Below are 14,977 nucleotides of genomic sequence, written 5' to 3'. Positions count from 1 at the left end.
GGGCCTAGACCCTTCTTCAGAAATTTCTGAAGAAGGGTCTAGGCCCGAAATGTCAGCTTTCCTGCTCCTCTGATGCTGCTTGGCCTGCTGTGTTCATCCAGCTCTACACCTTGTTATCTAATCCATAAGACTGGTGAATGAAACTGCCATTCATTTCTTGCGTTCTTTCACCTACCTGAGAGATTTGGTTCAGTAATATCTTCCTTTCATTGTTATCACAGCAATGAAGAACACTGTAGAGCATATCAATCAAAAAACTTAAGTCAGTTTTATCTTCTTTCACCCAGACTAGTAGTTTCTGAGTCAGAAACCGCACAGCAGGGTTACTTGCCATCACTTTCACTTCATTATTTGTTTCAAAGAAAGATTCAGCACTCTCTGGTTTATCATTTTCCAGCAAAATAGTAAATAGCTTTGTCGATGGAAATGAGCTAATGAGTGTAGTCAAGAACACAAGATGCATTTCGGAGTCCTGTTCATTTATAAAGGTCATGCTCAGTTTGGCAAGTTCACAGATTAGGGATTCCAAAGGCACTGATCTGGCAGGATGATTGCCCTGACACTGTCTTAAAGTATCCTCCAAATTTTCAGATTCCAATGCATCCTTAGTTCCAAAAATTAATTCTTCCAGATGATTGGTAGCATTGCTTTCATAATTCTGAGTTTCTTCTTGATCGATAAATCTGATTTTACCTTTCTTTTTCACAGACTGTGTTGTAATGCCCTTAGGATTTCTCATGCATCTGAGCAAAGAAGAGATTCCTTCTAATATATTTTTATCAACTTCTGTGCTGCCCAACTGAGAAATGCAGGCTTGAGAAAGCGCTTTCCAAAACTCAGATAACAGTCGGTTGTATGCAACAGCCCACTCTTCTATATCTGGATTATCAGTTCGTCTTTCCCACGAGGCAAGTGTGTCTGTGAGTTTGGAGAAAATGTCACTTTGCAGTTTGGGATTCTTCAAAGCAAAATTTACAAGAGGTAGCAGCTGAAAGAAATAAGAAGTTCAACTTTATCATTTTCAAAATTACACTAACAATTGTCAAACTTTTATTTGCCTTATTCTAAGTACTCACAGCCTGCATCTGTACATGTTCTTCTTCCTGAATGCCATGTACACAACTTGAACAGTTTAAAAAATACGACAAGCAAGCTCATTGTATGGTCAAAATCAAACCATTCTGATGAGTAACACACTGGCACAACAGTCATCGCATACAACCGAAATATTGGTTACCAATCAATACAAAAATCATAAATATTGTTATAAGGTGCTGAAAAACCACTAATATTTAAAAGATATTTGAATTTTCAGCGACAGACTAAAGGGATCACACAGTATGACTTTCAAGATTTAATATTTCTACTGTAACAAACCAAAAGCAACAGTGAGTAAACAAAATTTAGTACTTAGGTGTGATTATCCAGAACATCAAACTGGCCACCTTGCATGCACAACATAGTCAGTGACAACAAGATACACGAAGCATGCGCATATGCACCTATGATGTAACTGCATTCTACGCACAGTGATGATATCATCAGCACACGCACTGCTGATGTAGAATCTGGAGAGGCATGGTCAGGGCTGGAACTCTGGTATGAATAGGGACAAAGGTTGGTGCTGAGCATAGCGGGAGTTGGTAGGCGTGCACTGGGAGCGAGGAGCCAGCCTCCATTTCTTCATTTTTTGCATTTAACCTTATTTTAAAGATCACTTTTTAAAAAAAAAAAAACTTTTCTAAATGCACACTTCCTGCAGTCCTGACACTGGCTACTGCTTTCCATAGCTTACAATGATCCTGGCTTTCTTTTTGCTTACGTACATTCTTTGTAACACCAGGAGGTGGCCTTGATATGAATCACAACTTTAGGAGGGAACTTCTAATTCATACTTTTTCTTTAGAATAGAATATCCTTTATTCTGCAGAAAAGATCCTCTTGTTACCTTTATCTTGACCGATAATTGCCCGTCAAGGATGTATTTTACTTCTCTTGGTCTCTCTTGCAGACTGGCCTGTGCCTGAGACGTTGGGCATTATCTTAAAAACTCTGTAACTCAATATGCTAATAGTTTCTGCAAACTTCCCTCCCTAAAACTCATGTCTATGGCAAAGTACAGCAGTTGGACCAAACATCTAAGTAGAAATGCTAATTAACTATTCTCTTGACCTCTTAGACCATTCTATCTTGGAATTATATTGGCAGTTATAAGTACAAAAGCTTATAAAGCTGACATTCCTAGCACTTCCATGAGAATCAACCTACAAACAGCACAACTGCTCTCCATTAACTACAGATGTGAATATCTAGAACCTTCTTCTTCCCAGTAAAACAACCTGGGACCCCTTTGAACAATCAAGCTACACAAAACATGTTTTGGGTTGGAAACAGAGCAGGTCACATGACCAGTCCTTCCTTTATTTTACCTTAAAGATATAACTCTAAAACACCATAATCTCATAAATTTTGCACTTATAACAAAACCAAATTCAAGGATGACTTTTAAAGAGTAATGAAAGCCAAATTCAAAAGGCATGATGCAGTCTATTGTTTCCCAGCATGATATCACAAACGTATCACCGGCTGTAGTTTTGTGACCATAATCCTCCACATAGTCAATTACCAACCTCACCTATTATAGGGAAGTGTCAGTGACCAGATGCTCTGGATGAAAGGGAAAGATACCGGTGTCTGTTCTTTATGGTTAAGTGAAGTATACACCTATTCCTTTAGTCAAGGAGATTACAATGCTCAAGGAAACTCAAAAAGGGAACGGAATAAGAAACATGTCTCAAGGAAATGAAAATCTGAGGTGACGTGGTACACTAAGATGCATAGAAGTGCCAATTAATAGATACAAGATTCCAATTTCCACACCGCTTACTTCTTTCAGTTTTAACAAGTTAATTTTCTGTACTTTTGAGAAATGTTTGCTTTAGGTTTTCATATACCTGTTCATTTATGAGCATCTGTTGGAGTTTTTGGTGATCCTCAGCGTTTCTGAGATTTTGGTGTAGAGTGAAGCATATGCATTCCATAAATGCTGATACAATCGCTGAACTCTCAGTACAGCTCATCAAGGCACGTTCGCTCTGTAATCTAATCATCAATAACAAAAGGATATCTTTTTAAAATAACACGAGATATTTATTCTCTAAATTATCTCAGATAAATTATGAACTCTTAAGTGTAATGCAAGTCCAGTCCTTTTGCAAGTTTTTCTTTGTTTTCTGTAAGGAATCTGTCAGCTTCCTTTGGGATTCACTTCAAAGATGGGGCTAAGAAAATGCAACCTGTGGAATACTGAATGAAGTTATATTCTACATTAGCTAAAGGAATTATATACTCAAATTTCAATCTGTTACACTACCATGCTTCATTTCATTAAATTTAATAAAATGCACAATTCTCTAACTATTGTTTAGCATTACAGATAGCATTCCAGTTTTAGATGATGTGACTAAAACATACACTTGCAGATGTAATGACCCAGTAAGAAATTCAGAAGAAGCTTATACACCCAGCAATGTTCAAATGTGGAACATACTACCACAAAGATTAATTAGCATGAAAAGTATCTACACATTTAAAGAGACACAGGGAAGAAAAAAAAGAATGTTATATTGGCAGGCTTAGATTGAAGCTTATGTGGAGCATAAATATGAAGATGGAAAAACAGGCCCAATTGTCTTTTCTGCACATTACGATGTATGCAATATGTTAGAGCATTGGTCAGTTAATAGCAAAGTTTGTTCTGCTCTAACATTCAGCTGAATGTAGCAATGTGACATTTCTGTATGGTCTGACTTTCTGCTGTCCCAGTATCCTGTCAAAATCCTCAGCCACTTTCAATTCTAAGTGCATCATTTTGTATTCTGACCTATTTTCCCCTTTATACTGTAAAGTGAATTCAATAACAATGGGGAACAGGGATTAAAAAGGGAAAGATATGGAGACAGTTTAGGAGTCAGGAATATTAAAAACAGATTGCAAGATCTTTCAGAACTATATGAAAAGGAAGAGAATAACAGAAAGGAATGTTGATCCCTTAGCTGCAGGGACAAAAGATACTATCATGAGGAAATGGCAGAGACATTGAACAAATATTTTGTCCTCATCTTTGCACTATATACACAAGTTGCATAGCGGAAATATATTACAGCCTAGGGACTAATAAGAGTAGGAAATTAGGATAATTACTACCAGTTAAGAAAAAGTACTGAAGAAATCCAAGGGACTAATATCTGACAAATCCCCAGGATCTGATGGCCTATGTCCCAGGGTTCCTAAAGAGACACTGCAGACTCAGTGGATGCACTAGCTATGATTTTCCATAATGACCTAGATTCTGCAACATTCCCATCAGGCTGGGCATTAGATTTTTTTTTTAAATTCACTCATGGTATACAGATATGGTCTGGAGAAGGTGGTGGTGAACTGTTTGCAGTCCTTGTGCGTAAGAACACCCACTGCCAAAAAGACTGTTCCAAGATTTTGACCTAGCGGTCATCAGGTTGGATTGGTCCTGCTTTTTGTGATGAAGATACACTTAGTCGATGTTCCAGAGTGGAAAATTCTAGCATTCGTGGTTGTACTGGAACAGTTCAACTCAGACTGATGTCCCGTTTGGAGTACTGGTCTACAGGACCATTACCAGAATAGTGTCAGGATGCACAGCCTTTGAAGTATACTCTGCAACCAGCTGTTCATTGATATCATAAGGAGTGAATCTAATTGGTTAAAGGCTGGCATCTATGACACTGGGGACCTGAGGTGGAGGCTGAGATAGATCATTCACTCGCCATCCCTGGCTGAAGATGGATGCACATGCTTCGGCCTCGTCTCTTGCACTTATATGCTGGGCTCCCCCATCGCTGAGGATGGGGATATTTGTGAATCCTCTTCATCCTGGTTATCTGTTTGATTGTCCACCACCATTCACAACGAATATGGCAGAACTGCAAACCTAAGATCTGAACCGTTAGTTGTGCAATTGCTTAGCCTCATCTGTTGCAACTGCTTCCACTGTTCGGCATGCAAGTAGTCCGTTGTCACATTTTCAACAGATTGGCACCTTATTTTTAAGTATGCCTTATGTTGCTTCTGGCAAACCCTCCAGCACTCCTCACTGAACACCGCTACTCAAGAAAAGAGAGAAGGGGAAACAGTGAACTACAGGCCAATTAACATATCACCAGTCATTAGAAAAGTACTGGAAGCTATGATTAAGTCTTAACAGTGCACTTGGAAAAACATAATATGAGTGGAAGGCAACATTGTTTTATGAAAGGGAAACCTGGTTTGACAAATTTAGATATTTAAACAACATAAAATGTTGGGTAGTTAAAGGAAACCAGCAGATGCAAGGTATTTGGATTTCTAAAAGGAATTCCATAGGTTGTCTCCCAAATATTTAATATTCAAGATAAGGCTCATGAAACTTGAACATGAATCGCAAAAAGTTAGTATGCAGGTTCAGTAAGTGGATAGGAGGATAAATGGAATTTTATTGTGAATTGCAAGGAGAATGGAACATAAGAGATAGGAGGATTTGCTACAATTATTTAGGGTGTTGGTCAGGCCACATACGAGTACTTTGGTTTCCTTACTTAAGGGAGGAATGAATCTCCTCGGCACTAGAAGCAGTGCCGAGGAGATTCATTCAGCTAATTTCTGGGATGAAGTTATGAGGAAAGGTTGGACAGGTTGGGTCAGCAACCATTGGAGTTTAAAAGAATAAGAAGCAACCTCATTCAAACATACCAGATCTTGGGGGAGGTCACAATGTGAATGCTGAAGGTTGTTTGTCCTTAAGGGAGAGACTGGAACTAGGGGACACAATTTTAAATTAAGGTGTCCTCCAATTTAAGACAGAGTGAAGAGAGGGCTGTTTGTTTTTGAATTCTCTTCATTGGTGAACAATGGAGGTAGTGTCATTGAATCTTTTTAAGGCTGAGTTAGATTCTTAATTGACAGGCAAGTCAAACAGTACTGAGGGTGGTCAGTAAAAACTGCAGCTAAAGTCACAATCAGATCAACAATGATATTATCAAACAGTGGAGCAGGCTTGAGGGACTGAAAGACCTATTTCCTGCTCCTAATTCATTTATATAAATGACTAAACCTGCCAAATGCACAGCGCAAAATCCTCATTACCTTTGATAACAGGATTCATGCATTATTCTATGCATTATCAAAGGCAGCTTGTAGCATAAAGGGCAATGCAAGCCACTATCAACTTGTCACTTATTGTGTTGAAGCTACCCTAGCTCCTTACATTTTGGGTTCTTACGATGTACGGAGAAACAGGACAATGCTGAACTTTAATCCATGACTGGAAACAAAATAGCAGCATGCTGTATCAATGATCAGGACAATTATCCCTTAAAATCAATGTTGCCTTTTCCAGAAATCTATTTCCTGAGATGTGTATGTTTCTTTGCAAAACACCACTTAAAATATTTAAATTGCCCCAGGCCAGGCTGTTTTGTAAATAGCTATACAACATTACTCTGGCGATGGAAATTTTTAAACAAATCATACCCTTTGCTAAAGTTATTGAAGAACATGGTGAAAAATTCTATCTTTGATCCAATTACTTCTTCAGGTATCTTACTGATAAATGGTAAAAGACTTGGATAAACAGAAGTAGCCAGGCCACGACCACCTTCTTTAAGAACTGTCCATAACTTTGGCAAAACTCCTTTCTTTGCATTTACATGGACCCAGCAATCCTAACAAAAATCATAAATAAAATAAAGCAGTGTTATTAAAATATTGTAAACTATTTGCTGGTAAAAATGAATTCACTGGAAGCAAAATCTCTGCTACTACAGAAATTAGAATACCAAAATATTGACATTATTATCTAATGGCACTAATCTTCAATAGAGCATAGAAAGATCCTAACAGAATCTCAGGAAAAAGTATTTGTAATGAAGTTACTAAACATCTTCTATTTTGATTTACTTAAAAATTTCTAAAATTGTAAACTGTTATAATAAAAACTACCTGCATTATGATGGGAGTTATGAAAATTGCTGATAATACCAAGTATGACTAACTGGTGAAAAATCAATATAACATCTGACCTCAGAGGTGCAACATAATAAACTGTGACACAGAACATAGATTACAAGACTTCAAGCTTGTACACCATTCCATTTAGTCTAAATCAGCAGCCAGGAACAAGGATAGGGGCTGAAGTATTTAGATTTTTTGTGCCGGTTTAACAGATTTACAATAACAAAGTATTTCAATCAAAATCTATCACTGTCTTTAAAAAAAAACTTGAACATTTAATTATGAAACTGTGGCTTCATTGTCTTCAGACACAAACCACTCAATGTTCTTTTTTCCAGCTGAGACCCCACCCAAGATTGACAAAAGACTGGGACATTCTTTATTTTCAACAAATTGCAGTGTTACCCAAGATGGTCTGAGGAACATCCTCACTTTGGACAATTCCGGAGAGAAGGAAAACAAATATGAATATATTTTGTTTGAGTAATTTTTCTCTGCTCCTCTTCTCATCCCTTTTTGCCAAGATGATGTTTAATAAAAATCCTCTGATACCTTCACAAATGGCCACTGTTCAAATGAGAGCTAGGGAGAGTGCCAATAGTCTATGAGACAAAGAGCAGTGCCAGAACTGAACATGATACTGTTGTCAGCTGGTATACATACAGACCGAATTCTAACAGGAATCATAGGACAATGATTAGAAGTAGTAGTCATGGCAAACTTCTCCACCCTAACCGAGGGGTACTGTGACCGTAATGAAACCAATTCATTCACTTCAAACCAAATGGGGCCCTTTCCGGTCTGCATGGCCCTATTACTTATTACTTCAACCCAATGACTAAGCGGGAATTCCACATTCCCAGATTAAATAATGAATCTTTGTTTTAAATAAAATATAATTTCTTTAACAAAACATTAACATGAACTTTCTTTTGCTATTGCAGAGCATTTTAAAAAATATTAAAGTAACACTTTGTATGCCTAAATTGACAACTTTAGGCTTCATGTTACCTCAATGCAGGTGAGCACATAAAGTGCTGCTGTCCACACAGACGGGCATACGACTGGATCCATATCATCTATGTTCAGTAGCACAGCGGGACACACTCGTGCAGCTTCAAATTTCATCAATTCCGGCAAATATTGGCAAAAACCAATAATCAATTCAAAGAAAGCTGAACGGATCTAACACATTAAAAAAATGCTGTAAGCATTTTAGAATCTTACCATTCCTATAAAGATAATAATATAAATGCTTTGCACTCATTGGATACCAAATGGTTAAATCTGATCTACGATGTTCAAATGGTCAATAAAATGTCCCATGCAATCATATATTATTATTGTGAATGCAGGTTATAAAACAAGGAACAAATTCTCATAAACAATTAATTTTCCTGTAACAGGGAGTCTAATTTCTCCCAATTGTACTACATCCTTTGAAACTGAAGGTTCTAAAAGTAAAGTTTACAGTTAAGAATAAATTGAAGGATTAATTTTGGCAAGGTGAAGTCTGTGCAAAACAAAATTCTGATGTTATATTTTTAGATAACAATATTTATATGAAAGAATGACAAATTCTTCTCAAATCTCATTTACTATCATCATGTTTCTTCCTTCTGCCAAGCTGTCACACAACTGGCAATTCAGACTTTGTGCATTGTTCGTTGCAGACCTGTGGATTGAACTAGTCCTACCATTTTTCTCCAGCCCATGAACCCTTGTTGTCAAAGGGATTCACTTTCAATCACTGAACGATATTTTCCTTAAATCAAAGCAAATTCAAAGCTATGCATACTGATTAGAAGTCCAGCAATTTAGTGCTACAGCTTTCCAGCATCCTTCCACTTTTAATTGAAGTGTTAAAACATTAAGAGCTTGGATGGACAGGAATTTGTTAAGTGTACACAAGAAAATTTTCTGATTCAGTATGTGGATATATCTATTAGAGAATGTGCAAAACGTGACCCACTCTCGGGAAATAAGGTGACTGAGTTGTCAGTGGGGGAGCACTTTGGGGCCAGTGACTATAATTTTATAGTTTTAAGATAGTGATGCAAAAGGATAGACCAGACCTAAAAGTTAAACTTCTAAATTGGAGGAAGGCCAATTTTGACAGCATTAGGCAAGAATTTTCAAAAGTTGATTGGGGGCAGATGCAGGTAATAGGACAGCTGGAAAATCGGGAACCTTCAAAAATGAGATAACGAGAGTCCAGAGACAGTATGCTTCTGTTAGCGTAAAGGGCAAGGATGGTAGGTGTAGGGAATGCTGGATGACTAGAGAAATTGAGGTTTTCGTCAAGAAAAAGAAGCATATATCAAGCATAGATAGCTAGGATTGAGTGAATCCCTAGAAAGGTATAAAGGCAGAAGGAGTATACTTCAGAGGGAAATCAGGGGGGCAAAACGGGGACATATGGCAAATAGGGTTTAGGAGAATCTAAACGGATTCTACAAATACATTAAGGACAAAAGGGTAACTAGGGAGAGAAGAGGGCCCCTTAAAGATCAGCAATGCCACCTATGTGTGGAACCACAGGAGATGGGAGAGATACTAAACGAGTATTTCGCATCAGTGTTTACTGTGGAGAAGGGTATGGAAGATAGAAAACGTGGGGAAATAAGTAGCGACATCTTGAAAAATGTCCGTATTACAGAGGAGGAGGTGCTGAACATCTTAAAATGCATAAAGGTGGATAAGTTCCCGGGACCTGATCAGGAGTACTCTAGAACACCGTGGGAAGCGAGGGAAGAGATTGCTGGGCCCCTTCCTGAAATATTTGTATCATCGAAAGCCACCGGAAAGGTGCTGGAATACTGAAGGTTGGCTAATGTGGTGCCACTATTTAAGAAAGGTGTCAAGGAAAAGCCAGGGAACTATAAACTGGTGAACCTGATGTCAGTGGGCAAGTTGTTGGAGGAATCCTGAGGGACAAGATTTACATCCATTTGGAAAGGCAAGGACTGATTAGGGATAGTCAACATGGTTTTGTGCATGAGAAATCATGTCTCACTGACTCGATTGAGGTTTTTGAAGAAGTAGTGAAAAGGATTGATGAAGGCTGTGACCAGCGGTGTGCCACAAGGATCAGTGCTAGGTCCGCTGCTTTTTGTCATTTAAATAAATGATTTCGATGTGAACACAGGAAGTATGGTTTAGTAAGTTTGCAGCTGACACTAAAATTGGAGATGTAGTGGACAGCGAAGAAAGTTACCTCAGAGTACAGCACTATCTGGATTAGATGGGCCAATGGGCTGAGGAGTAGCAGATGGGAGTTTAATTTAGATAAACGTGAGGTGCTGCATTTTGGAAAAGCAAATCAGGGCAAGACTCATACCCTTAATAGAAAGGTCCTGGGGAGTGTTGCTGAACAAAGAGACCTTGGAGTGCAAATTCATAGTTACTTGAAAGTACAAACGCAGGTAGACAGGATAATGAAGGCGGCGTTTGGTATGCTTGCCTTTGCCTGGTCAGTGCACTGATTATAGCGTTTGCAGGGGTCATGTGCAGCTGTACAGGACATCGGTTCAGTCACTTTTGGAGTATTGTGCGCAATTTTGGTCTGCCTCCTATAGGAGGGATGTTGTGAAACTAGAAAGGATTCAGAAAAGATTTATAAGGATGTTGCCAGGGTTGGAAGGTCTGAGCTATAGGGAGAGGCTGAATAGGCTGGGGCTATTTTCCCTGGAGCGTCAGAGGCTGAGGGGTGACCTTATAGAGGTTTATAAAATCTGAGAGGCATGGATAGGATAAATAGGCTGGGGAGTTCAAAACTAGAGGGCATAGGTTTAAGGTGAGACGGTAAAGATATAAAAGGGACATAAGGGGCAACCTTTTCATGCAGAGGTTTGTACGTGTATGGAATGAGCTGCCAGAGGAAGCTGGTACAATTACAACATTTAAAAGGCATCGGGATGGGTATATGAATAAGAAGGGTTTAGAGGGATATGGGCCAAATGCTGGAAAATGGGACACGATTTATACAAGGTAGCTGGTTTGCATGGATGAGTTGGACTGAAGTGTCTGTTTCTGCGCTGTACACCTCTATAACTCTAAGTGTTTTTATGAATTTCAATAGTAGTATTTAATCCGGTAGCTCCGTGTTTAGCACTGCTGCCTCACAGCGCCAGGGACCTGGGTTCGATTCCACCCTCAGGTGACGGTGTGTGGAGTCTGCACATTCACCCCGTGGCTGCGTGGGTTTCCTCCAGGTGCTCTGGTTTCCTTCCACAGTCCAAAGATGTGTAGGCTAGGTGCATTGACCATGCTAAATTACCCCAGGTGTTCAGGGATGTGTAGTTTAGGTGGGTTATAGGGGGATGGGTCTGGGCGGGATAATCTGAGGGTCGGTGTGGACCTGTTGGGCCAAAAAGCCTGTTTCCACACTGTAGGGATTCTGTAGTTCTATGGTAACAAAAATTTGTGAAACTTCTCTAATTTAAAAGTTTTCCAAAGTTGAAGGGCTGTTTCTCATGTAATACATAAAATTATATATATTAACTAACTGAAATATTTAATGATTTTGTTTAATACACCAGAGAATAGTTAAGTCAAACCTGTGGGGTTTTGTGCTTGCTGTATTTCCAGAACTTGGACTGCGATAGAAGTTCCATCAGTCTGTTCTTCAGGACAATGTTCTCATTTTCAGGGAGAAGGTCAAGTAGCTTTTTCAGAGCCAGAAGTGAACTTGTAACAACCCTTAGGTATTTTTCCTCCCTTTCTTCCTCTGGAACACTTCTACATGTGAACAGCAATTTAAAGTTGTAAATGAACGTCAATCGCACGCAATGTTACAGTCACTAGATATATAAAACAGTAAAACAAATCTCCACAATACCCATGCTTTCCAAAATCATATTATATTGTTAGCATATTTATAGTACAGCATTCAGCGGAAAGTCATCATCTATTGTTTACTTTTGGCTTCCACCTTTTATGGCCACCTTTTAAGGGTTAAAATAATTTTTCACTGGCCAAGGACTCTCTTGATATTTTTGACAGCTACTTTGTGATTTTCAGAGACACACTTTCTTTTCCATTCTAACTAGCTCCATTGTTAGGTAATACCATCATGTAGAAAAATTAACTTCTGTGTTTGTGTTGAAATATTTTTGGCGATTCTTTCTTTATATTAGCAAGATAGTAAAACACCAAAATGCAAAGATTACGTAGAAACATAGAAAACACGAGGAGTAGGCCATTCAGCCCTTCGAGCCTACTCTGCTATTCATTATGATCATGGATGATCATCCAACGTAATAGCCTGCTCCCACTTTTCCCCCATTCCCTTTGATCCCTTTAGTTCCAACTGCGACATGCAACTCTTTCTTGAAATCACACAATGATTTGACCTCACCTGCTTTCCGTGTTAGCAAATTCCACAGGCTCTCACTCTCTGGGTAAAGAAATTTCTCTTCATCTGAGCCATAAATACCCCATATCCTTTGACTATGAAATCTGGTTCTTGACTCCTCCTTCATCGGGAATATCCTTTCTGTAACTACCCTGTCTAGTCCTGTTAAACTTTATTAGACTACCATAAGACTTCCCCCTCAGCAAATATAATCCTAACCGATTCAAACTCTCCTCATATGCCAGTCTTGCCATTCCAGCAAACAGACTGGTGTACCTTCACTGTACTCCATCTATAACAACAACACCTATCCTCAGATAAGGAGCCAAAACGGCATATAATATTCCCGGTGTGGTCTTACCAAGGCCCTGTATAGTTGCAGCAAGACATCCTGTCTCCTGTACTCAAATACTCTCACTATGAAGGACGACATACCATTTGCCTTCATGACCACCTGCTGCACCTGCATGCTTACCTTCAGTTACTGGTGTACGAGGACACCCAGGTCTCATTTCATATTCCCCCATCTCAATTTATAGCCATTCTGATAATAATCCGCCTTCTTGTTTTTACTTCCGAAGTGGATAACCTCACATTTATCCACATAATTCTGCATCTGCCATGCATTTGCCCACTCACTCAGCTTGTCTAAATCATGATGAAGAATCTCTGCGCCCTCCTCACTGCTCTCCCTCCCACCCAGATTTGTGTCACCAGCAAATTTAGTTCCCTCATCTAAATCATTCATATATATGGTGAATAGCTGGGGTCTTAGCACTGATCCTGCAGTACCCCACAAGTCACTGCTTGCCGTTCAGAAAAAGACCCATTTATTCCTACTCTTTGTTTTCTGTCAGCCAACCAGTTGTCTATCCATTTCAACAAACAACCCCAATCCAATGTGCTTTAATTTTACATGCTAATCCCTTTTGGGTGTCTTTGTCATCAGCCTACTGAAAGCCCACATCAGTCATGTCCGTTGCCTCCCTCTCATCAACTCTATGAGTTATATTCTCAAAGAATTCCAGCAGATTTGTCGAGCATGATTTCCCTTTGATAAATCTACGCTGACTCTGACTAATCCTGCCACTGTTTTCCAAGTGCTCAGCTGTTAAATCTTTCCTTTAAATGTTAAATCTATCCTAATATTTCAGAGGGCAATTAAAACTCAACTGCATTGACATGGGTTTGGAAAATCAATTAGGGCAGACCAGGCAAGAATAATTTCTTTCCCCAAAGGTCGTTCAATCAACTGATTCTCTCTTTAAACAATGTTCTAGTTTATTTAATTAACTGAGTTTAAGTTCTATCATGGGAAGCAAATTCCTGTCTTCTGATCACTAATTTAGGTCTGTGGCTTTTCAGTTGTTTAAGGTAACTACTCTGCCACTGTTTCTTGGAATAAACTGAACTAGCATCAAAGCTAGAAGCATCTTGGCACATTCTTGTTTTCACCACTTGAAGTCATGTGTCCTGGTATCCACTTTTATCAATGCTTGTTCAGATCAGTACTCAAGAGCCATATGCTCTTCAGTACTCCCTCCAAACACAAGCAGCAGTCACACTGTAAATTAAAGTCACTATGAGTGGATTCCATATAAATAAACAGATAAAGAAGGTAAGTGTTGAAAGAACGTGAACGATGAGTGTCTCAGATTAAGAGCTTGGTAATGATGAGGCAGAAAGCTTTGAGATATTTCCCTGAAAGGACTGATGTGGGTGTTTAATCATATATGTGTTAGCCTTCAAGGCCATGTCGTTTTCCTCTGACCCAGCTAGAGATGGTGCACTATTAAGTCACCACACATGCACAAGTAGCTGGACCTCATATGCATGTTGTCTTTATTCTGTCTCTCCCATGCACAGGGGTGACTTTTCTTCTCATTTTCACCCATCATTGATTTTTTTGGTAAGTCAAAAGGCCACACCGACTCTGGAAGAACAGAACTTGTCTAAGCTTGCGATACGACCATGCCAACAAGAGAGGAGTCAGACCCTACATAGGCATGAAATCATCAAGTGCTGGGTAAGCCTTGATTTGATAAGATCACCTTGTGAAAGATCTGACAGTATGGCTAAACAGGGCAGAAAATTTAAAAACTGTCAATTGGAGAGAGGGTGAAGTTGTAAACAAAGTGGAAAACCCTGGTGCACAAAGTAGACAGTGTGTGAGAGTGGGTGATTCCATCCTTACGAAACACAAGACAAACAATTCAGGTCAATTCAATAAACAGGCTTTCTCTCCAGCAAGGAAGAGGATGAGAATAGTTCATCTGTCCTGACACTGAAGAAGCTCAATACAGGTGATTCAAGGCAATCTGAGCAGAAAGAGTTACCATTTCAGATCCAATCCAAAAAAAATGGTAAGCTGCCCTGACCAATGCCAAGAAGGCCATAGACAGGATCCAAAATTTTGCACTACATCAAAAATATGTTTTCTGCATTGATGACATGGTGGACCACATTGCATACATCTGAAACAGCATGCTGGGACTGGAATGAGATGTAGTTTGGGGGGGGGGGGGGGGGGGGGGGGGGGGGGAGTATGGGGATGTGTAGGAATTTAGAAATTGTGGGGTGGTTAGGTGATTTTTT

General features: G+C 39.2%; 1 protein-coding gene across 2 annotated transcripts in view; it reads right to left on the bottom strand.

The window, feature by feature from the left end:
- ltn1 (listerin E3 ubiquitin protein ligase 1) overlaps window positions 1-14,977 on the bottom strand; it is a 129,267-nt gene that overhangs the window by 89,885 nt on the left and 24,405 nt on the right. For both annotated transcript variants that reach the window (XM_048603365.1, XM_048603366.1), the window contains exons 6-10: window positions 11,586-11,766; window positions 8,038-8,211; window positions 6,547-6,737; window positions 2,955-3,102; window positions 176-988 (exon numbers count right to left, since the gene is read on the bottom strand). In XM_048603365.1, coding sequence (XP_048459322.1) covers window positions 176-988; window positions 2,955-3,102; window positions 6,547-6,737; window positions 8,038-8,211; window positions 11,586-11,766 — 1,507 coding nt within the window. The remainder of the gene's footprint in view (window positions 1-175; window positions 989-2,954; window positions 3,103-6,546; window positions 6,738-8,037; window positions 8,212-11,585; window positions 11,767-14,977) is intronic.

Source organism: Rhincodon typus, chromosome 11 (assembly GCF_021869965.1).
Source record: "Rhincodon typus isolate 14 chromosome 11, sRhiTyp1.1, whole genome shotgun sequence".
Lineage (NCBI taxonomy): Eukaryota > Metazoa > Chordata > Chondrichthyes > Orectolobiformes > Rhincodontidae > Rhincodon > Rhincodon typus.
Note: the sequence above shows the minus strand (reverse complement) of the source record. Positions and strands in the feature narration are given on the sequence as shown.